The sequence below is a fragment of the Poecilia reticulata genome, chromosome 13 (genome assembly GCF_904066995.2).
Source record: "Poecilia reticulata chromosome 13, P_reticulata-male-v2, whole genome shotgun sequence".
In the NCBI taxonomy this organism is placed as follows: Eukaryota; Metazoa; Chordata; class Actinopteri; order Cyprinodontiformes; family Poeciliidae; genus Poecilia; species Poecilia reticulata.
Genome location: NC_088842.1, coordinates 20,319,808 through 20,341,629, shown reverse-complemented (window position 1 = coordinate 20,341,629; position 21,822 = coordinate 20,319,808). Strand labels below are relative to the sequence as shown.

Below are 21,822 nucleotides of genomic sequence, written 5' to 3'. Positions count from 1 at the left end.
TTGAGTAATTGCTTGTCTTTGTGCATCCCTGTTTTTATAGATCTCCCTCTTGTCAATCTCTCAGTGGAGCCTCAACCCGTTTTGGAGGGCAACCTTGTGAAATTCCACTGCTCTGCAAAGGCCAACCCTCCCGTTTCGCTCTACAGGTGAGTCTATAGCAAGCCGTGACTCCAGTGCCCACACATAAGTCATCCACAAAGCTTTAAAGATCCTATAAAATATTGAAGGATGAGGAGAGACGCACTTAATGAGATATTTTCTGATCGATGTAGAAGGCGAAAAATAATTTTCACATGGCACAAAATTTAACACAATATTGATGGTATTAATCTTTGTCAGACACCTTATAATACCATTGCACCATTACCTCACCTCATACTTGTTATGAGAGGACACAAAACAATGAAACACTGCTGAAAAATATAATGGAAACATATTACAGAAAAACCATTTGGGAAAGCGTGTCATGTTTCACTGGGCTGCAGTAAAATAATACAGAGCTTTGTTCCACAACTATTTGCTTTATGGTCACATCATCTCCCTTGAACTTTAAATGTCCATGAGTGTGTCGGAGGAAAGCTGAAAATCTAATTTGCGTGACATCTGAGGAAGATGTCAAAATTGCTGCTTTTTTCCCCATGAAATTATGTGTTAAGACAGCACCTGCCCCAGGGATCTGCCAGCTTTGTGCAGTGGTAATGGGTGATTCTAGGCTTTTATTTCTCGTTTTACAAATGACAATCTGAAATAGTTGAAGTTGCCCGTCGTAAAGAAATAATGTGTTTTCACCCACACAAGAAATGTTAATATTGCTAAAATGAGGAAGCAAAATTTATTTGGAAGCAAGTTAAAATATGCAATTATCAAATGAGAAACAACGGGAGAGGCAGAAGGAAAAGAGCAAACCATTAATCAAAATTCAGTCCCTCATCATGTGCTGATTTCCCTTTTCTGAATATCAACTCTACTAAGAGGTGACATTAAAAAGGCATCAGAACCATAATGCTAAAGGTTCTTCTTTTGTCCACAAAAATATAGATCAGACTGCTGGTGACCAATCATTTGAATGTATTCAAGATTGCTCTTGAGCAGATGAGTTGGCCATATATTCTTGTTTTCAGACTCTGTAAGAGTTTGAAGAACAACGTTTTTGTTTCTGAACTTTGATAAAAAACAGTTTTTTCAGTTCATTTGTGTCCCTGTCACAAACATGAATGATGTTGGGGTCTAAAGGCAAAGTTTTCTGATATTTTGTTGTGTTTTTAATTCAGTGCATAAAAACATTGATCCACATTCCATCTATCCATCCAGTCATCTTCTTCTTAATGGTGTGTGTCTTTGCAAAATTTGGTGTGGAGAAATGTAGAGTTTTGATTAGGAATCGTGTCTCAAACGGGGGTATTATGTGTTATACAGGCACATTTTATGTCACAATCAAGTAACTATGTTATAAAAATGCTGTATATACCACAAACCATTTCAAATAATGTTGCATCATAGCATAGAAATTGGCTTCTGTCTCTTTATGAACCTTCAAACCTTCAGCCTTCACTACATGTGGCTATAACAAATAATGTAAGAGGTTCATCATAGTCATAATCTTTCATATTTAACAAAAATTCAATGGCCCAGCCCACGTTATTTTTTAGATTTAAGCATCTTTGTGATTATTTCTTCTTATTTACTTATTGTACTTAATACTTAGCAACCAAAATAAATACAATCAGACACTGGATAAACATATGGATACAAAGTGAACTACATAATGAGAAGTAAAAACATAAAAAAATGAGAACATCACAATATATACTTGTTAAAATCTATCCACTTCTTTCTAACATCTTCAACTCTGATGAAGCAAGAAAATGCACCTCTGTTGTTCTTACAAATCCTGTATGGCCCTCCACATGAGGAGTACTAAAGTGATTTGTCAAGAGATGGTTCACTGTGTGGGAGGTTTTTAAATCTGAGCAGAAAAATAAATGGAGTCAAATCAATAGCAAAAGCAATTGGCCTGGCTCTGAATCTTGTAATGGTACTGGGAAATGAAATGGGTGTACAACACACTCACAGGTGGCAAAACAGAGATGTTGCTTTTGTTGTATAGATCATGCACTTTGGAAAAAAAAAAAGAAAAGAATGCGGGAGAAAGGGCAGTGATATTGTGGAAAACAAGGTGCGTGTATGCGTTAGACTTTGTCTGTGAACAGCACAGACAGATCATCTTTTTCACCTGCAGAGGCTACAAGGCTGGATCAATGCTAGAATCAGACCTCTCCACAGGGTATAAAGAGATTCGACTCTATGGCAGCTGACATATTCCTCCACCATAACAATCTATAGAATAAAAGAATCGGTTGAAGGATAAAACCAAAATGGATTGAAAACATCCTTTTTCTACTTTAAAATATGTTCCTCCACTTGTTACACTAGCAATTCACCATGAATACATTTTTAAAGTAAATCTAATAACCTTTTCTACTAGGTTTTACCCTTCACCAGGTTTTCATGGTCACCTGTTTAGATTTAACAATGCTCTAACGCCTTGCTGTGCCATTTCCTCTACAGCACAGTAGACAAGAAATTTTAAGCGTCCATAATAATATTTGCCTGGGGGACCTCATCTATGTAGATGCCCGCACGCAGTCTCCCTCTGAGAGCAAGATCATCATGGAGTGCAGAAAGCTGGTCAAGCAGTGTGGGACCATTATTCAGTGCTAATACACTGTCTTCCACAGATCAGATAGAGCCCAAAGACAGAGTAGTTCTTAGACGGATGGCCTCTTTTCCGTTCCCCAGAGAGTCATCCATTCCCTATATGCACTGCACCATCGTAACATCTTCCAATAGACACTTGAGACATACACCCAAGATACTGCGGGGCAATAGTCAAAAGCATAGCGCCTCCAGCTGCCTGAGACCCATTGTGACTGCAACGGCATTTTAATAAAACTGTGTTAAGGCAGGAGAAAAAAAATTGAGCTCTTTCCACAGAACTTTTCCCCAGAAAAAAAAAAAGAATGAGAAAACAAATCCAGGTGTGGTGATTTAAAGAGTAGAACAGGAGTACAGGCAGTCATTTGCTTACCTGCAATCTGCTGCTCTGTGTGTGAACTGCTGGTTGTAACCTGTAGTGAGAAAGGGTTTTAAGTGTTCAGGAAGACTTGAAAAGTGCTGGATAAATCTACTTTTTGAAAAGAAAAAAGTGACATCTCAAACATCTTAGAACCGGTATGTCTGTAAGAAGTCTATTCTGGTATAAAGGCTCCAACACAAAGGTTAACATAGGAAATCCTAAAGTTCTTATACATGCAGAGTTAACCACATCCGTGTCCACTGTAGGCGCTTATTCACTTGGAAATAGAAATAAAAAATGCACCTCCATGTGTAATGCAACATATCATTTTTGTTTTCAGTGCTAGTTTTTGGATGTTTTCATTTAAAAACTCTACCTTGCTGTATACTCACTGTATTGTAATACTTCTTTTTTGCAAGTACAAGCAACACACAGCAACAAAGAGTGTTTTTACCAAAAAGTCAAGTAATTGCTTGAGATTCTCAGTGTAGTGCCTGGAAACTTGAGATCTTGTGGTATTAAAACACCAGAATATGTCTCCTTACGGTTATGACTGTCTCACAAAGGGCTGAATTAGTGGGACAATTTGTTTGGTGAACAAAGTCAGCAATTTGGAAAGGCTTCGCAGAGTTTCACAAACTTGACATCCTATTTCATCTATAGTTAATACAGTATATGAGACTTATTTTAAGTCAAAAAGTAGTTTTTCAAATTTCATTGTTGTATTACCTAATGATGCAAAGCATTGAAAAACCTTCCACTGTTTATAAATTCTTTGCTCATCAGCACTTTAGGTACTTGGTAGAAAACAAAATATAAAAAATATAAAAGAAGAAAAATTGCATGCTTTGTTTTTGTAAATATGCAAATAAGGAAAAAACTGTTGGTGTTGCCAGTGCTCAATAAAACCATGATGGAAGATATTTGGAAAATGCAAATAGAATCAAGAAAAACGAACAACGTCCAGCAGAGAAATGATATTCCTGATCATTTTAATATCATTCATACCTGTCGACATTCAAGTTTCTCTACTTTGTTTTCTTTTGTACCCTTTTGAAATACTGGGCTACAAGTGGGGACCTTGATTTAATTTCTTGCGAGATCATCAGAGATGCAGTCTTTTTACGGCTATGTGAAAAGAGCTGGACGCTGTTTCTGAGCTTGCATATTTTCAATATCACAGTGACAGAAATCTTCCGTTTTAAAATGCATGGAAGGTGGACTAGAACGGCACTGTGCCGTGCTTAACCATGTTGATAATAGCTATGAGTCCTGATTTACTGTGCACCTTGAAGCTGATGGCACAGATATCCGCCTAATTTAATTGCTAGTCTTTTATTGCCCTAATAACGATTGGCAAATGCAAAATCTCCTTCTCTGTTTCACTTTCATCTTCTGCTTCCATTAACAGCAGACCTTTTTATGTCTGGAACAGTGTTAATTTAAACACCTTTCACCAAACATAAACAGCTGTAACTCACACGCTGATCCATGCTGCTGCAGACACACCCAGGCAGACAGAATTCACAGCTTTTGTCTGAATGAAATCCCTGAATACAACACGGCGGTGTAGACTGAGTCAGCTATTGAGCAAGCCTTGCATTGGCCCTTTAACCCTCCCAAAGGGAACGCAGGTGTTTCTTGTTACCTAAGGCTAGCTATGTTTAGACATGAGTTTTGGACATGGCCCAGCACACCAACAGAGCTCTCTTGCTCCCCGAGGACGACGGTATTCTGTCTCAGTTCCCCCTAACGCTGTCAGGGGCTCCCTAACCTGGCAGCTGCAACCTCATCTCGGGAGCAGCCGGCTGCCCAAACATCTGTGCTTAACCCATTATGACTCCTGCAGTTTTGGCTTATAAAGTGGCAGCAGAAACAGTTTTATTGTTTCCTAATTTTATTGCCCCATGTGTCACCGTCTTCACAGTTATTTTGCACATTTTTAAGGGGGGGGTATTAAGACCTTTGGTGGTTTTCTGAGAACTGGTACCAGTCCAGGAAGCAGTCATAAAGGAAAAAAAAAAAAGCATTTTCCTACTATTATTTTATTTCTTGTCAACGTTGTCACTTTCATTTTTACCTTACCATTTATCACTGTCCTTGCCCTCATTATAATTACAGCACTGCCAGTGTGATTAATACCTTATTCTGCAAGTACATCTTGATCAACTTCACCCTTCAAACTGAAGCTAAGTAGTTAATGTTCAGGGGTGAAGTCCAGTCAATTTGTTTTGACTATGTAGCATCAATTTTAAAGCAGGTGCTGGAGTGCATCCAAGGTGTCAAGGGGTAAAAGGCAAAGTAATACACTGGACATGCCAACCCCACATAGCCAAGAGCCAACAGCCTGTGAAGCAACAGTACTGATTACAGTGTAATGTATCCCTAACAATGTAGCTCAAATGAAACAGTTCAACTTGTAGTTGTGTAGTAGTTACTTGCGAGTAATTATACATTGTGATCTTCTCGCATATTATCATGTTACAACCCTGTACTACAATGTTTTTTTTTACTAGAACGTATGAGACAGATCAATAAAAAGTAGTAAATAATAGTGAGCTGGAAAGAAAAAGATGAATTTACTGTCAGCATAATTTAAAATGTGAAGAGGTGAAAGAAAGTGATTTGATCAGATAAGATATACATTTTATTTTTTGTCTTCATGACCCTGAACAAACTGTCCTGTCCATGAAGCATGGTGGTGTCAGGTTCATGCTCGTCATAGTTTGGCTTTATGTTATGTTATGCTTCTGAATAGTGAGAGAGAGCAAGACTTTCAGCAGATAACAGGAAGGCTAAACAGAGTATTTCTCCGTTTTATTTTTTCTAAGTGTTTAACTTGCAGTTAGGACATTTATCACAATAATTTGTGGTATTTATTCACATAAAGCACTGCAAAACAGAGCACTATAATTGAATTTATGATGTGTTGTAGGTTGATTGTGGAAACAAATGCAGAACGAAAGAGGCAGCTTGTAAATGAAGGATGTTTAATAAAAATGATGAACAAAAACACTTACAGAAAGCACAGGGAACACAGGGAGCCAGAGCAAAACCAAAGAGAAAAAAATCCAGCAAGGAGACACGAGCAGAACGCAGAGCAGACCGGGTTAGTAATGGGATGTGATGGGAGGAACCAGCAAGGTGAGACAGAGCATGAGTAACTTGGGGAGGTTGTTTACCAAACAAGAAACAGGTGGTTGATTAGAAACGGGTTGCAGGTGTGAGAGGAGCGAGTACAAGGCAAATTGAGGAGAGAGAACGAAAGTGGCACAGGGGACGAGGGAGAGTACACAAACTAGGAAATAAATCTAACACTGAAGAAAAACTAGACCAAAGAAACAATTTAACTAAACATAAACTAGAATCGCTAAGGAAGAACTGAATTAAAGCCAAACAGAAACAAGACTGATCTAATGAAAAAGAAACTGAAGAATACAGAATGATCAAACTAGAATGAAATAAACACCAAACAACCCCAGATCTGTGTGCAGCGGTGCCAGAGCAGCTCTTATCATCAGGCAAAAAGCAAGTTATGAGCAGTTCTGCTGTAAAACATAAATGAACCTAAAAAAAACAAAATGCAAAGCCCAATTAGAATTCTGCTTCACTTGAGCTACTGATTGAATGAGGTAATCTGTTCTCATTTAAATGATAGCATTTTAGTCAAGCATGAGGCTAGCTTACTCATGGAAAACAAATTAGCTCCCCATCCCATGGAAACTCTCCTCAGGACTGGCAGAGAGAGAAAATTGAGACAGGCGCCGGTTGCGTACTCATTTGCCGTATCAGCATGCAGACACTTGTCTTCTATGGATGTTTTCATCGTGCATCATGCACTGGGTGTCCCACAGCGCCATCTAAATTTTCTAAGGGGAACCAATACATCTGAAGACACCTTTGCTTCATTTTTATAAATGGGCCTTGTCTTTTGAAGCAGCTGAAAGCCAAAACAATGCATGCAGAGTGGGGCACAGCTGCCCGTGGCATCATCAACGTCTTACCTTAACACATGTGGCATGTCATGAAATATATCATTCAAAAACACAAGCAGATGCTTTTTCTTTTGTTTGTTTTCCAAGTGATCCCAAGTCAATTCATTAATGTCAGCTGTTGTGTTTAATACAGTATGTCTCTAGCAAAGTCTTCAAAGGTGGGAGAGCTACCTATTTGTCATTCTGTGATTTGTTTGTCTTGGTTGGCGCTCTGCGCTGCTCTCTGTCTGGTGTAATGAGGAACGTGCTGTCTGCTCTGAGTTGCCAGAAAGCTTGTCATTGCATGGAGAGCTGCCACAAAAATGTGCTGAAGCCAGCGTAGAAAACCTGCCCCAGAACTGTGATTTATTCACCCAAAAGAACTATATTGACGGAAGGGGATGGGAGAAAGCTGTCTTTACCCTTAACCCATTCATTCGTTCTTCACCAATCTTCCCTTCTTTTCCACCATCTGCTCTTCATCTCAGGTGGGCCAAAGGCGGGAACATGCTTAAGGAGGTCTCTGGGGACACCTATGAGGTTATCGTGGACCACTCTTTCTTCACAGAGCCTGTTTCTTGTGAAGTTACTAACTCGCTTGGCAGCACCAACGTCAGTCGGAACGTCGATGTATACTGTGAGTGATGAAATTCTCTAGCGTGCCTGTGTAAATAAACAACTTTACAATAATGCAAAGTCCTACATGTTTGCTGTCTTTTTCCTTTTCTTTCTTTTGCTAAGCTCCAGAGATTGAAGCACGTCATTCTTAGATATTAGTACTTTATATCATTTATTGTGGGTTTTTTATTCCAACAGTTGGGCCTCGTATGGCTGCCGAACCTCAGTCCTTGCAAGTTGACCTGGGATCTGAGGCCATTTTCAACTGTGCTTGGACAGGAAACCCTTCTCTGACCATAGTGTGGATGAAAAGAGGCTCTGGAGTGGTAAGTGTCATTTTTCACAGAATTTACCTCTCTGAAATGTAAATATCCAAATACAGGCACATCTTCATAAATGATCCAAAAGTGAATACATTAAAATTCAATTCAAAAAATGAAACTAATATATTTCATAGATCTCACAAGAAGTAAGAATATTTATTTATTTATTTATTTATTTATTTATTTTCTAGGATTGTTGCTTGTAAAATCTTGGAAAATTAAAATATTTGAGGAAAAAAAAAAACAAAACAAAAAAAAAAATATATATATATATATATAATTTATTATTATTATTTTTATGTGTCCTTGCACTAAACAATATATAGTTTAAACAGCGGATCTGGGTGTGTTAATTATGAACTGCTGTGTAAATACAGTATAGCAAGGGTGCAATCAGTCCATCGCTCTGCTGAAGGGCTAACAAAGCACATGTTGCCACAGTTGTAGTTCATGTCCTGAAATATCTGGGTAGCTATTAAAGCAGCGACTCTAAGCTGCAGCCCAGATGTTGAATGCACTTTTCCTCTGAATTATTTTACAGCTGAGGTTATCCCCATGGCTTGTTCACATTTTTTTGCCTGCAGTTTTTGTCACTCAACTTTCCAAATAATGTTCTCAGACAATTTTTATAGTGATGAACTTTGAGACTCTCAGTAATGTTCTGTCGAACAGGTGTCAACTCTACACCATAAATTAACCTAAATTCTAAATTAACCATTATTTTCCAATAGTCCAATTAATTTGAGTTGTGAGCCATTATTATTAAGAATAAATCAAAACAGAAGTCTCTTCAGAGCGTGTATGTTTGTCTGATTCAAGATGCAATTTCACCATTACGATATTTTGTGATAGACCAAGAAAAGTTCTAAGACATCTAGGAGGTTAACATTTGAGAACCGGATTTGGAAACCATTGGTCTAAATGGAATACTCTATGGGAAACGGTTTTCAAGAGTTAACTACATTGCTTTGAATGTCTATTAAAACTTTTTTTTTTCGCCCCATCTTTGTGACCTGCTCTCTCATGAGAGCCATTGCTTTGATCCAGAAAATCAGACTCATTCCACCTTTCCTTTTGTCAACATCAAAGGCCATAGCCTTTCCTCCACTGAGCTCAGACCCTAAATTGGATTTTAATAATTGAGAAGAGCTGCCCTTTAAGGTATTAAGTGGTCCGTGTGCTGCCTTGGTACTTTTTCCTCCTTAGCCCTGCCTGACTGCTATCAGAAATGCAAAGGCTCTTTCGGGCTCATTGCAGCTGATGACTTACGGATTTTTCTCGCCTACAGGTTCTTAGTAATGAGAACCTACTAACTCTGAAAAACGTGAGACAAGAGGACGCAGGGAAGTATGTCTGCCGCGCTGTCGTCCCACGTGTCGGAGCCGGGGAGAAGGAAGTCTCTCTCACCGTAAATGGTGAGTCGTGTCACTGTTGTGTCCCCCACACAAACCGGTCATGATGGCCTCCACATAGCCGTCGTCTGTAAAACGTAGACAGCAGTGTGAATCTGGAGGTCTGAGGTCAACAGCAACAACAAGAAAGCAATTTGTCACTGTAGTCAGCATTCTGTTCCCTTCGTAGCTCACAGACGCCATTCACTGAGAAACTTCTAACATAACATTCTGTTTCTCTTCAGCAGTCTTTCATTTGATATATCATTTTCTTGAAAACGTGGTTAATTTCCAGCGCAGGCCTTGAATTATAATGCCCGCCAATAGATGTAGCACATAAAAACGGTACAAAAACATGCCCATGCAGATTAAGCTTTCTAACCAAACTAATTTGATGCACAATACACAGTCCTTTCATTAGGTCTCACTACTGTGAAGCCTTTCCATGATAAAAGGAAGAAAAAAAATAAACACAAACTAGCCTTTTCAGGACATGGTCTTACATTTCATAAACAGGTGAAATGTGCTTAAATGCTAATTAGATTCAGCATGAGTCACAGGGAGGCTGCCTTTTTCTGAGGCACTGACTAACTAATGAATACCAGCCTTGGTGGGAGACCTGGCAACTCTCAAACAAATGACTTCATTATCAGTGCTTGATATTCATGGAGCATGCTTCAGCATGGCAGAGGGTCTGAGTTGTGGGATTTACATGTTGTTCTTTTTTTTATATCCCCCTGTGTCCATCTGTGAGAAAACTGGACAAAAACAAGACCTAAAAAGAAGGATATTGTTAACACTTGCACTGGATCGTTGCGCACTTTGAAAGCTAACAAAATGCTTTGCCTGTAAGCAACTCTCATGCTGATTTGGGGATGAAGATATTTCAAGTGGCAAACATGCTGTTTAAAGGTTTCCCTTTTCACAAACCCAGACACTGGTTTTGCATATCAGAGGGAACGAGATACCAGCATTCCCTCAAGCAAAGGATCAGAACCATGACTTTCTATGAACCGCAAGGAGCCCCCTCGTTCTGGGAAAGGAATTAAGTCTAAACCCTTGCAAGAGAGGAAAATTCACGTCTACTTCTATTGTCTCCCATTCCTTTGATAGCAACCTAGTGTGCCATTCTCTTTGCAGCTTTATTATTTACACTGAATACGTTTCACCCACTGTACTCGCTGTTATTTTGATTGCACCTCTTTTTTTTTTTTCTTCTCAACTAATGGAGATTGTGTTGTTTTTCAAAATGATGCCATGAAAGAAAGATGATGGACTGTTTTAATAAAGATTACAACACAACTCAGGGCACTCTGGGAAACCTGCGGCAAAGCTGAGATGACATGTTTACTTGGTCTCTGTAGAAATCCTTCAAGTGAATTTGGAATGCCCTGCAGTCTTTTTTATTTCTTAATGCTCTTTGTTCATTGCCTTTTTTTGTGTATCTCCAACCTCCGCGCTCGAATTGTCATTTGACATTCAAAGCCGCCATTCTTTTTAGCCTTCTGAATAATTGAATTCCATCTCTTCTTCCTAACTTTCTGAGGAATCTTGAGTCAATTCTCACCCAGACCTTGAGGCAAATCAAATAGTCCGACTGTGCAAACACCGCGGTTGAAGTGGCGTCGTGTGGGGAGCTCTCACCCGATATTCATTGATTGCCCCATGCCACCATCTCATCCACAAATGAACCTCGCTTCTCGTCAGGCCTTTTTTTACCCCCAATATCATCGACTGTCAGATGCGCACAATTGATTCCGACCACAATTTGCTAAGATAGCAGATGTGCAGGGTTTGTCAGCAGGATTGCTGTGGCACAATAACAGATCAGGGAAGGAAGGCTGCACCACATTTCTAGTATTCATGATGTGACGGCATCTGTTGCACTTTTTGCTGCTTTTGTATTATTTGTTTTTCCCGCAGTCATCCGCTGATTCCTTAAAGCCATCATTTAAATTACATGTGTTTATAATTTGTCATCCCCTCTATCTCCCCCAGTCGTTTTGTGTCACCGACTCCCACTGTGGCATATCCACGTGAGCATGAGGATTTTTCTTTCCCTGGGGAAGAATGTAATTTAATTATAATCAAACAGCTAGCAGGGGAAGCAGTTTGTGTTTAAATCACTAATGGATATATATTGCTTACTGCAGTCAACCATTTTTCAGAATGGATTTGTTTCTCAGGGTTCAAACGCAAAGTCGGAAAGTGGCTTAATGCATGTAGGACAGTCTGGGATGTTTTTAATTGGCTGTTGTTTATATAGCAGAAATTGTTACTGCAAACTGTCTAAATTGTTATCATCCTGATGAGATGGGAGTAAGAGACCATTTCTGGAATGCTTGAAAAGATTTAACTTTTAAGCTAAAGACCATCTCTTTACACTTTAAGTAATTCATCCATGTGTGTGAGTAAGCTTTTTACTTTGTGTGGGCAAAATGACACTCAAATGAGCCCAGTGCAACTGAAGGAGGGAGTGAGGGCTGGAAAATCTTGCAATATCCCACAGAACACTGGCTTTTTTTAGTTCCTTGACTGTCTTTATATAGCTATGTAATTAGCAGTCCTGCATTTTTAAAACTGGACATTATATCATGAAAGATAAAAAAAAAAAAAACCTCTGCATTTGGGATGTAGCAGTTAAACTTCTGCTCTGTGTAAAACGATAACTTCAAACATCACACACTGTCTGCTCAGCTCAAGCTACATTTTCAATCCGTTTATTCCCCATTTTTAAAACCAGGGTGATTCATTTAAAGGTTTTGGCTTGTACAGAAGATTACATCGGCTACCCTAATTTTAGATTTAATGTCTTACTCATTTTGGGGTACAACGTATAAATGCACAGGTTTGAATTTTTAATATTTTTTACTTTCTGTAATCTTCACAAGCCCAACTAGATGAGTATTGTGCAGGAAATATTTTCAATTTAAAAAATGACCTTCATTCTAAAACTGAAAGAAGTCAAATTTAAAGAAAAATTGGACAAATGGATAACTTAGAAAATGTCAATAACTGAAAGAACTGCATTAACTATGAAAACTGGTAACTGTTCCCCATGTTTAATTGTTAATTTTGTTGTACTTAGTTTTTTTTTTTTTTCTGGGATGGGTGTTTTCTTTGTCTGTTTATTTAAAAAAATAAGGAAAACAACTTATTAAAAAATAAAGCAAAAACCATAACTGGAGCAAACACTGCATATAGATGCGGATTACAGTGGACTTACTAATAGGATTTGCAATCGAAATGTTTGCAAACTAAAGGCAATTAGCTAGAATGGAAGACATTATATATTTTACCTAGCATACAGAGGAGGCTCTTGCTGCATGGATGTACAGAGGGAGAGATTTGAATAAAGCAGTAGTCTATATGCGTTTGGCCCACAAGCCACAGATGCTGCTTCTTAACTAATTAGGGTGTTGCTGGAAACAAGGAACATCAAAATAAAAAATACCTCGGTGTGTATTTCGTTAAATCATTTTTACACAAATAAAACCAAGCTGACTTTCTACTTGTGGCAAGTGAAAACACAGTTGGAAAGCTATGTGTTGTAACTTTTATTATTTGAAAAAAAATCGAAGCTTCAGCATTTAAACAGCAGTGTGGGGTTGGACTCTGCTCTTTCTGCAAAGTTTTAGACATTTAAAACACACACACACGCACACACACTGTTAGGCAGTGTTTTGCACTGCCTTTCACACACACGCACACACACACGCGCACACACACACACGCACACATATCAAATACAAAGTAGAAACATGTTGCCTAATCCCTTCACATCTAATTTTTTATTTGCAATAAAATATTTGTGTAGAAGTAGCGAACAAAACTCTCTGCTGTTAGATGATTATGAGTTTGTGCCTCACTTTGTTTCTCTGTATGAACTCTTTGCACAGATGTTGTCTGTAAATTGTGAATCTTATTTCAGCTCCAGTTTTAAGCACTATGTTTGACCAGAAAATAAAACCGCGAGTGTTTGTGGCCTGTGGCGGTGGCATTAAGTTACTCAGAGTGTGTTTCACGATCTCTAGTGGAGAAGATTCAGATCTTGTTTTTAATCAGCCCAATCGAAGAAAGAGATAATAATTTGCAACTTCGCCAAATCTACTCTGACTAAATGGAGGTGATGGGATGCAGTGAAGCTGAAGTTCCACGTTGTGTAGGTTTATTAGTTTTTTTTCAGGTACATATTTAAAACAACAACCCTCTTGCTGTTAATTATTTAAATGAAAATAAAACAATTTCCTTTCCATGCCCAAATGAACATTGCATTTCTAAGTATTCTATTGTAAATGTATTTGCACAGACGGGTCCTTATGCTACTATTTATGACAAATTCATGTGTCAGTTTTTTTTTGTTTTTTTGTTTTGTCAAAAACTTGAACTGACTCTGATTGACAGGTTTAGTGGAAACCTCTCAGTGGAAATCATGGCTATGAATGAGCAAAACATTGACAGTCTCACTTGTTTCTGGGTTTTTCTTTCCCCCCTTTGCAAAAAAAAGGAAAATAAGCGCATAGAAATCCTTAGAACCACACAGAGGCAGAGGGGGAAATGTCAAGCAAATGTCTAACTTAAGGGAAGGAAATGTTAGCTGTGGCATTTTGACACCCACACTGATATTGTGTAATCAGCTTGCAATGTCCACTCTTGAGGCAACACCTCCTCAAATGAGCGAGGGAAACATTGCACCTAACATTTTGATTACCTTCCCTGCTGCCTAGCATTGATGTTGTAGTGCCACCCACCTCCCTATTACAAACATGTTTGTGCTCTGATCAGACAGTGCAAGTAGCAAACACGTGCATTCATAACACACACACACACAGACAAGCTCTTTTAACCCAGCCTGTGTGATAAAGATATCTAATTATATACCTAATTTGCAGCTCAGATCCATAGAATGAATCCTCCCCAGCCATTAAAACCAACAAAGCAATTGATCTTGCAGACAACTGGAGTTAATGCTAACCATGTACATTCAATTTTTTAATCAGGAGGTAATGCATGTAAATGACACCTGTCAAACATATAATGAATTGTAGGCAGTAGCACATACTTTCTGTATGTGCAGGTAAACTTGTTGAGGAAGAGGAGCAGCTTTTGGTGTATTTATCATAGATTGCAGCATGCAGCATGCAGCAGCAGCATCGTTACAGCATCCTCCAGAAGCATACCAAGACACCATCTGGCAAAGTCTCATTAAAATGCTAATTCATTTTAATAAGAGACAGGTAATAAACTGCAATTATGTATCGTCGGCGAGATGGCAGAGAGCAGGAGTTTGAGGAAGTCGGCAGGGATGTGAGTTATCTTGCTAATCAAGAATCTATCTCGCTTACCCCCACATTAAACCACATCCTTAACCTTAATCGTCTCACATGTGATATAGCGTTTGGTTTGAACTGGGTTTCAGGACAATGGGATCCTCTTATGTGGAAACTTTTCTGTTATTAGATACCAAAAGCTGGGATTATTCTCGGTTTTTCTTCAGTGTCTTCTTTAATCAAGCCCCCCAAAAATAATCTTCACACTGTATTTGATTAAATATGAAGTAGTTTATGTCTACAATGAAAAAAAAAAACTTTCGATTCCATATTTACATTGCTTTTGCCATACCTAATAATGTCAGACAAGTTGGGTTACTCACTTTGGTAGATATCTCAGAAGTGTCAAACTGGTGGTGGAAAGGCAGAAATAAGAGCAGAAAAAAGTACATCCAAGTAACAGATGGGACACATACTACATTACAGAACAGGATTGAAAAGTTCATTTATTAAGTAATTCAACTTAAAAAGTGAAATATTTGGGGGGGTTTTCAAGTGGTTCAATTTAAAATTTGAACCACTCCAAATTTAAAATTGAAGTGGTTCCTATTTTCTAATGGGTGAGAAAATAGGAAAAGAAGAGACTGTAGGACATAAGGTCGTGGTTAAAGAAGCTGCCGGTTCAAAGAGTGCTGACTCAGAGGACATTTAGTGAAAAGTTGGATGGAAGAAAAATTGTGGCCAAAAAAAAAAGCGCACAACCAACAAGGATGACCACAAGCTTCACGGGGTTGTGAAACTAAGACTATCGTAAAGGTTCACAAGGTGTTGATTGCAACTGGAGCCAGAGTTTAAAGAGCCCCCACGTGTCTATCAAGGCCGTGGGCAACAACTGATGCATTCCTTGTGGTTAGCTATTCTTGAACTGGAGACATTTCTACATTAAAAATCCTTTTTTCAGGTCTTAAATAACATTAACATTTTCTGAGGAATTAAATTTTTGTTTTGATTCGCTGTAAATTATAATCATTTGTCAATCACTTGAAGTATATCAGACTTGTAAAAATGAATCAGTGCATGAGTTTTACTTTTTGAATTAATTGACTGAAATGAAGGACCTTAACAAGGATATTCCAACTCATTGAGATCCCCCTGTAAACAAATGTAATTTATTACAAAAACAATACAGTTTTACTCTGCTGAACACATTGAAGATCAAGTGTGAACTCACCTGAATTATGGAATTAGATTGGATGTGATTGTCTGCATATTGCCGTCACCTGGTGTGAGCATCCTCCTGGCCAGATGGTGAGCGGTCCAGCCGCTTAGGCTGAGCTGCCCTTGTCTGGCGAGGTTTTGTACCTGGACCAAAGCTGAAGATCCAGCTGCTTGAAGTCCTTGCCAGTTGCTCCTGTTGATTTAACAAGTCTATTATCAGACAACATCTGTTATTTAGTGTGTCAATAGTTAATATGAATTAGACAAAACAAATAGCGCAGCTAAAAAGGGAATCTCAAATAAACAGTGTTTATTTATTTGCATTCACAAAAAAAATCTCAGATTTGTGAAGCTTTCTTTAGTGACCTGCTCGTGCAGGGTTAAGCTCTGCTGCAGGCAAATTGATTGCATTGGGACACTGAAAAGCAGGCTACGTGACAAGAACAATGGTATTGTCTAATTTTACATTACACTCTAGAGGACAGCATTTATCACATTTGGAAAAATCAAGCATGGAACGTATTAGCACATTCTTGATCCACACTGAGGTCTAGCTCACTATTTACCTGATTCAATCCATCTGGAGTAAAACTGTTAGGCATGGATGAGACATGTGCATTACACAGAGATCCAATCTGTCTTGGGAGTCTTGAATTAGTGAGTACTTCAGCAGTCACTGCTTGGAACAGAAGACATTTTGTAGTCTAATCTACCAGCAAGAACCTAATTAAGCAGAATTATCATATGACCTGGAACTGAAAATGTCTTTAAATATTCATGTTTCAATTTTTGTGTTTATTTATTTTTTTTCAGGGCCACCTACTATATCCAGCACACAGACTCAGCAAGCATTACATGGAGAGAAAGGTCAAATCAAATGTTTCATTCGAAGTACGCCTCCACCGGACCGCATTGTGAGTACATTTAGGTTGACTTACGCTTTTCATCACATTTAAGCTTCAAACATTACTCACTGTCATTGCAAACCAAGGACAAAAAACATCTCTTATTTCATATAAAACTTAATAATAATAAATATAAAAATGTAAAAATCCCCAGATTTTCAAGTTGTTTAAAGAAGGGGACATTAATCTACAGTATTAATGTTGTGATTTATGAGCATCATTTGTAAAACTTCACTAAACCAAATATTGTGCATTTTTATGTCCGATTATTTAATAAGAATAAGCTGCGAGGAAATGTTGTTTGTTTCAGAGGATTCATAAAGCCGCTGGTTAGAAAATGTTTAAAAAAGGTCCAAACACTGACAAAGTGTTTCATTTTTTTAAATGGATGTCTTGTCGAAAAGCAGCAAATAAGGTACTAAATCCATTTTTTTTTTCAGTCTGGGCCAGTTGTCTTTATTCAAATATAAACTTTGTTTTTTTACTCTTTCATCTTCTTTAAACCATGCTCTTTTTTCTCTGGCGTGTAAATAATAAAACAAAGTGGTTTGTTTGCACAGAAAGCACAGTAGCATAAACTGTTGCATGAAGTCCCTCAACCATCAAACTCGACTATTGAAAGAGTGTGAAGATTACATGCATTTTACATTAAATCTGATTAGCATTAATAAAGTCAGATTACTGAACAGGCAAGTAAACAAATGGACACAAACAACATACTTTTTTTCCTAAAAAAAAAGTAGGATTTTATTGGAATTCTAATATTTACAAGTGTTTGAACCAGCAGAAGCCACAACTAGCTTTTATAGGTTGTTCAGTCTAAAGCACACTGACTGCTTCTTTTTAAAAGTCTTATCACTGTCAACTTCTGTGACTTACACAACTACTTATTGAGATGAACAAAAACCCTCTTCAAATATTTTTTTTCTTTTGTTGATTGTGACACCAAGCAGTGCACCCTGCAATGTGCTTTTGTTTTCTTTACATAGAAAATTCATCAAGGCAATAATTTGCTACACTTTTGTTGTTATATGCTCATTTTAGTACCATCACAAGAAAAACACATTTCACAGAAAGATAAGCAAAGAGTAGCACAAGTCTTTATTCAATAAAAGCATCAAATTGTTCCAAGAACCCATGGAAATAATTGTTTTAAAAACATGCAAAAAGTCTCCAAAGGTACATCAAGTTTTCTCAAGTGAAGAAACACATAATGTATCTAAAAGTGATTACTAGGAAGTTGAAGTCAGATGATCATGTAGAGAAGAAGAAAATCCATCCATCCATCCATCCATCCATCCATCCATCCATCCATCCATCCATCCATCCATCCATCCATCCATCCATCCATCCATCCATCCATCCATCCATCCATCCATCCATCCATCCATCCATCCATCCATCCATCCATCCATCCATCCATCCATCCATCCACGGTTTCTTGCAACCAAAGAGGAAAATGCTATAATCACCTTTGGTCCACTTTTTAAAAATGTGGACCATTTTTAAATTTGCTATGAATCTATAAAGCACATATATAGTGAGGTTGACATTGTTTTACATTTTAGAAAATTTATTAAAGATAGCACTTCAAAATCTGTTTTAATATATAGCAAGATCAAAAGATGTGCAGCATAGACAATCTGCAGATTGACCTTTGCTGGGAAAGTATGAAGGCCAGTGGTTAGGAAAACCTTGGCTAATCTTCGCTCTTCTGTTTTTATGTATTTGTAACTTACACTGGATTTCTACATTCATTTTGAATGAAGTCCGGGTCAAAAAGCCCTGTAACTATTTTATCAGGCCTGGTCATGGAAGGAAACTGTTCTGGAGTCTGGAACCTCTGGCCGCTACACTGTGGAGACTGTCAACACGGAGGAGGGAGTCATTTCAACACTCACCATGAGCAACATCGTCCCAGCCGACTTTCAGACCATCTACAATTGCACAGCGTGGAACAGCTTTGGCTCTGACACAGAGATCATACGCCTTAAGGAACAAGGTGGGAGCCAAGGTTCGACAGGTTCCACCTTCCTCTTTTCATATGCAGTGCTCGTTGGTGTCTAGATAGTAGCTGCAGGTAGTCTGTCAGCTGTAATATTTTGTGTGTATCGCTGTGGTTGATTCCATCTGAACGACTGAATTTGTGAATATACAGTGCGAGAGTTTGAATGTGACAATGTGATGCAGTCATATATTTAAAAAAATCAATATGCTTTATATTTTGTTTATTGAAAACTTAATCTTCAGAGTTGAGCACAGTTCCTGTCAGCTTGTCCCTACCTTTTCAAGGTATGGTTGCATATCAAAAAACATGTGTATGGGTTTAGATGTGAGAAAAATGAGAATTTTATTGAAAAATAAATAAATAAAGACCTTTGATAAATGTAACAAGACCCTGTTTCGAATAGCAGAGATAAATAAGAATGAAGATGGTAGGATTTTAGCTGTTTTTTTTATTTTTTATTTAAGTGTTGTAATAAATATTAGCTTAATCGATTATAAAGTATTTTGGGCTGCTATCAATAAGGGCTACTCCAAGCTTTTAGCATGCAGCGGACAGTCGATTATTTTTAGTGCAAAGGCTGATATGAAGTTTTGCTTTCATCAGCCTTAGGATGACATTTGGTGGTTTATGTATTATGTCAGCCTTGCAACAAACCTTGTCCAAAAAGTTCATGGGAGCCTGGGTTGGCTGAAAATCGAATTGTATATGCTACTACAGAGAAGCATAGATAGGTGGTGCTGAAGCATTTTTTATGAAGCTGCATATTTTTGAATACTCCTAAGTAAGAAATATCACCAGTCTTTTTCTCTCCAGGATAGCAAAAGTCACGTTTCTTCTAGTCTCTTCTTGCAAACAATTAGTAGCACATTGTTAATATTAATAAAAAGTGAATAAGTGCTTTTGTGTTGTTGAAAGATCACCTATTATTTTTGCATTTGTTTAAAACCAGAAGATATTCATAAATGTGTACTGGGACCTTTTACTTGCACAACAGCCTATAAATACATGCCCTCTGGTTCAGTCTTCTCCCAGATGCAATGATCTGTTCCAGAGCGCACAAACATGATTATCCTTAAATGGATGCAGAAACGCTTCCACTCTATTCAATGAAAATTACAGCACTATGTAAAATGGTTCTAGTAGCATGAGTGAGTGTAAATTAAATTTTATCAGACCGGACAGTGAGAAAATAAAAGGAAAATGTTTACCCACGGTAATTAGTTTTAGTTTGGATTTGCTGCTGGTGGAACGTACGGCTTCCTATTTGCAACATTGTTCTCGTCTATTTCTACAACGTGCTGCCGCAGACAATTAAAAATAAGCCAAAAAAAACATCTTCACAATGACTGTTTGATATCACCCGCTTTCCTGCCATGTCCAACGTTCGGTATGAATGTGTGATATTTGTGGCGCTGTATTATAGAAGGACATGTCTTGATGTTGCTTTCTACAGAATCTCTCCCAGTGGCTGTGATCATCGGCATCGCCGTGGGAGCTTTCGTCGCCTTCATTGTCCTAATGGGCACCATCAGCGCGTTCTGCTGCACCCGCTCCCAGAGAAGTATGTCTCCTTTATGCTTTTGTCTCCACCAAAGCATGCATGCCAGAGTGCGGTTTTGTGCCTGAGCATTCTGGAAAAAATGTCCATCTGTTTAAATTTATAGATGGGGATAAATGTGTTGTCACCTCCAGGATGGATATGTAAAAAGCCTAAAAATAAATTCTGGTTTCCTTGAACAAGCATATTTTTTTTATAGTGGAATATACTGGAAAAAGTTATCTTTTCATTTCCACAGTTTTATTCAGTGAGGAGAAAAATCTAATTGAATAATTGTCTGTGGTAAAGGTTACTGGTGGCACCATGCTATAGGATTTCACAAGGATACAGAGAGAAGGATCTCTGACATTCCTCTTTACATTATCGCTCCAGACTATCCAAAGTCCTGGCTCTCTTATGATCTCTTCTGTTCAGCTAATCATGCACATTTTTTTTGGCTTTAATGGCCTTCATTGAAGAGTAAATAGACAGAAAATAAATGGGAGAAAGAAAGATAAGAAATAATGTAAATGTCTTGTGACCAGAGGTCAAGCCCAGGACAACTGCCTTGAGGACTAAAGCTTGAGCATACGGTGCACATGCTGTACCCATTGAGCCACCTAGTTTTCAATTAGATTTAGGTATAGTGAGTAAAATGGGAATGCAAGAAGTTTGATGTTGCATCTGGTGAACCACTGTTTTATGAATTTGGTCATATGTTTGGAATCGTTATCCTGCTGAACAAAAACAGAAACTACGTTTTTGGTTTTCTAGTAGCACCTCCTAGACAGTGGCAGCTGTTATTCACAAGGTAGGGTCATCATCTTACAGATGGAAAGCTGTGTGGTTAGATTACTTCTTATTTGCCTTAGGAAATGCAATTAACCTTAAGCTATGGATTGGTATACATGTGTCCAAACAATGTGGCGAGGTGAAAGAGACTCATAATACAGGCTCCTTTGAGTGGTCTGTACCACCAGAAAAACCCTATTGTTCAGTCCAATTACATTTTTTTCTTACAATTTCCTACAACTGCAAAGACTCTGTAATGTATCACAGCTCCTCCACCTTAGTTAACTGTTAGCTTGAGGTGCTTTTTCACATATTAATCTTTGCTTCACACCAGACCCAAAAGTAGCCCAAAGCTAAATCTTAGTCTCATTTGATTAAGAGCACAGGTACATAAGCATTTAGCAGACTCAGCATTTTAGGACTGGTGATGGTAAAACAGAAAACACTTTTTTTTTTTTTAGATAACTCCTAAACAACTGGTAGGCATGTAAACAATATTTAGATCTACTGTCCCCAAGATGCCACTCTTTTCTGCACTTCTCTAAGAATGAGCTTTTAAGGCACCTCCTTCACCACCCTGCTCAGTTTGTCTGGAGGTATATATGGTGTATATTTAAATATATATACCCCAAGAAAACAAAATGTAGTTGAATACTAATAGAAATTGTATTGCGTTCCATTTAAAATTATTGCTAAGGCTACCAATAATT

The 21,822-nt window shown here is 38.0% G+C and overlaps 1 protein-coding gene and 1 long non-coding RNA gene across 16 annotated transcripts in view; one reads left to right on the top strand and one right to left on the bottom strand.

Moving 5' to 3' along the window:
* kirrel3b (kirre like nephrin family adhesion molecule 3b) overlaps positions 1 to 21,822 on the top strand; it is a 225,514-nt gene that overhangs the window by 189,982 nt on the left and 13,710 nt on the right. For 9 of the 15 annotated variants that reach the window (XM_081614154.1, XM_008425956.3, XM_008425957.3 and 6 more), the window contains 7 exons: positions 41 to 146; positions 7,539 to 7,687; positions 7,867 to 7,994; positions 9,280 to 9,406; positions 16,684 to 16,784; positions 18,579 to 18,789; positions 20,237 to 20,344. In XM_081614154.1, the coding sequence (XP_081470280.1) occupies positions 41 to 146; positions 7,539 to 7,687; positions 7,867 to 7,994; positions 9,280 to 9,406; positions 16,684 to 16,784; positions 18,579 to 18,789; positions 20,237 to 20,344 (930 nt within the window). The remainder of the gene's footprint in view (positions 1 to 40; positions 147 to 7,538; positions 7,688 to 7,866; positions 7,995 to 9,279; positions 9,407 to 16,683; positions 16,785 to 18,578; positions 18,790 to 20,236; positions 20,345 to 21,822) is intronic. The other 6 variants (XM_017308241.2, XM_081614156.1, XM_081614155.1 and 3 more) reach the window with 1 other exon arrangement.
* The window catches only part of LOC145554461 (uncharacterized), a 32,574-nt gene continuing 25,889 nt past the window's right edge, over positions 15,138 to 21,822 (bottom strand). Inside the window, exons 2-3 of the long non-coding RNA XR_014090417.1 lie at positions 15,884 to 16,063; positions 15,138 to 15,804 (exon numbers count right to left, since the gene is read on the bottom strand). This is a non-coding gene — a long non-coding RNA (uncharacterized LOC145554461). The remainder of the gene's footprint in view (positions 15,805 to 15,883; positions 16,064 to 21,822) is intronic.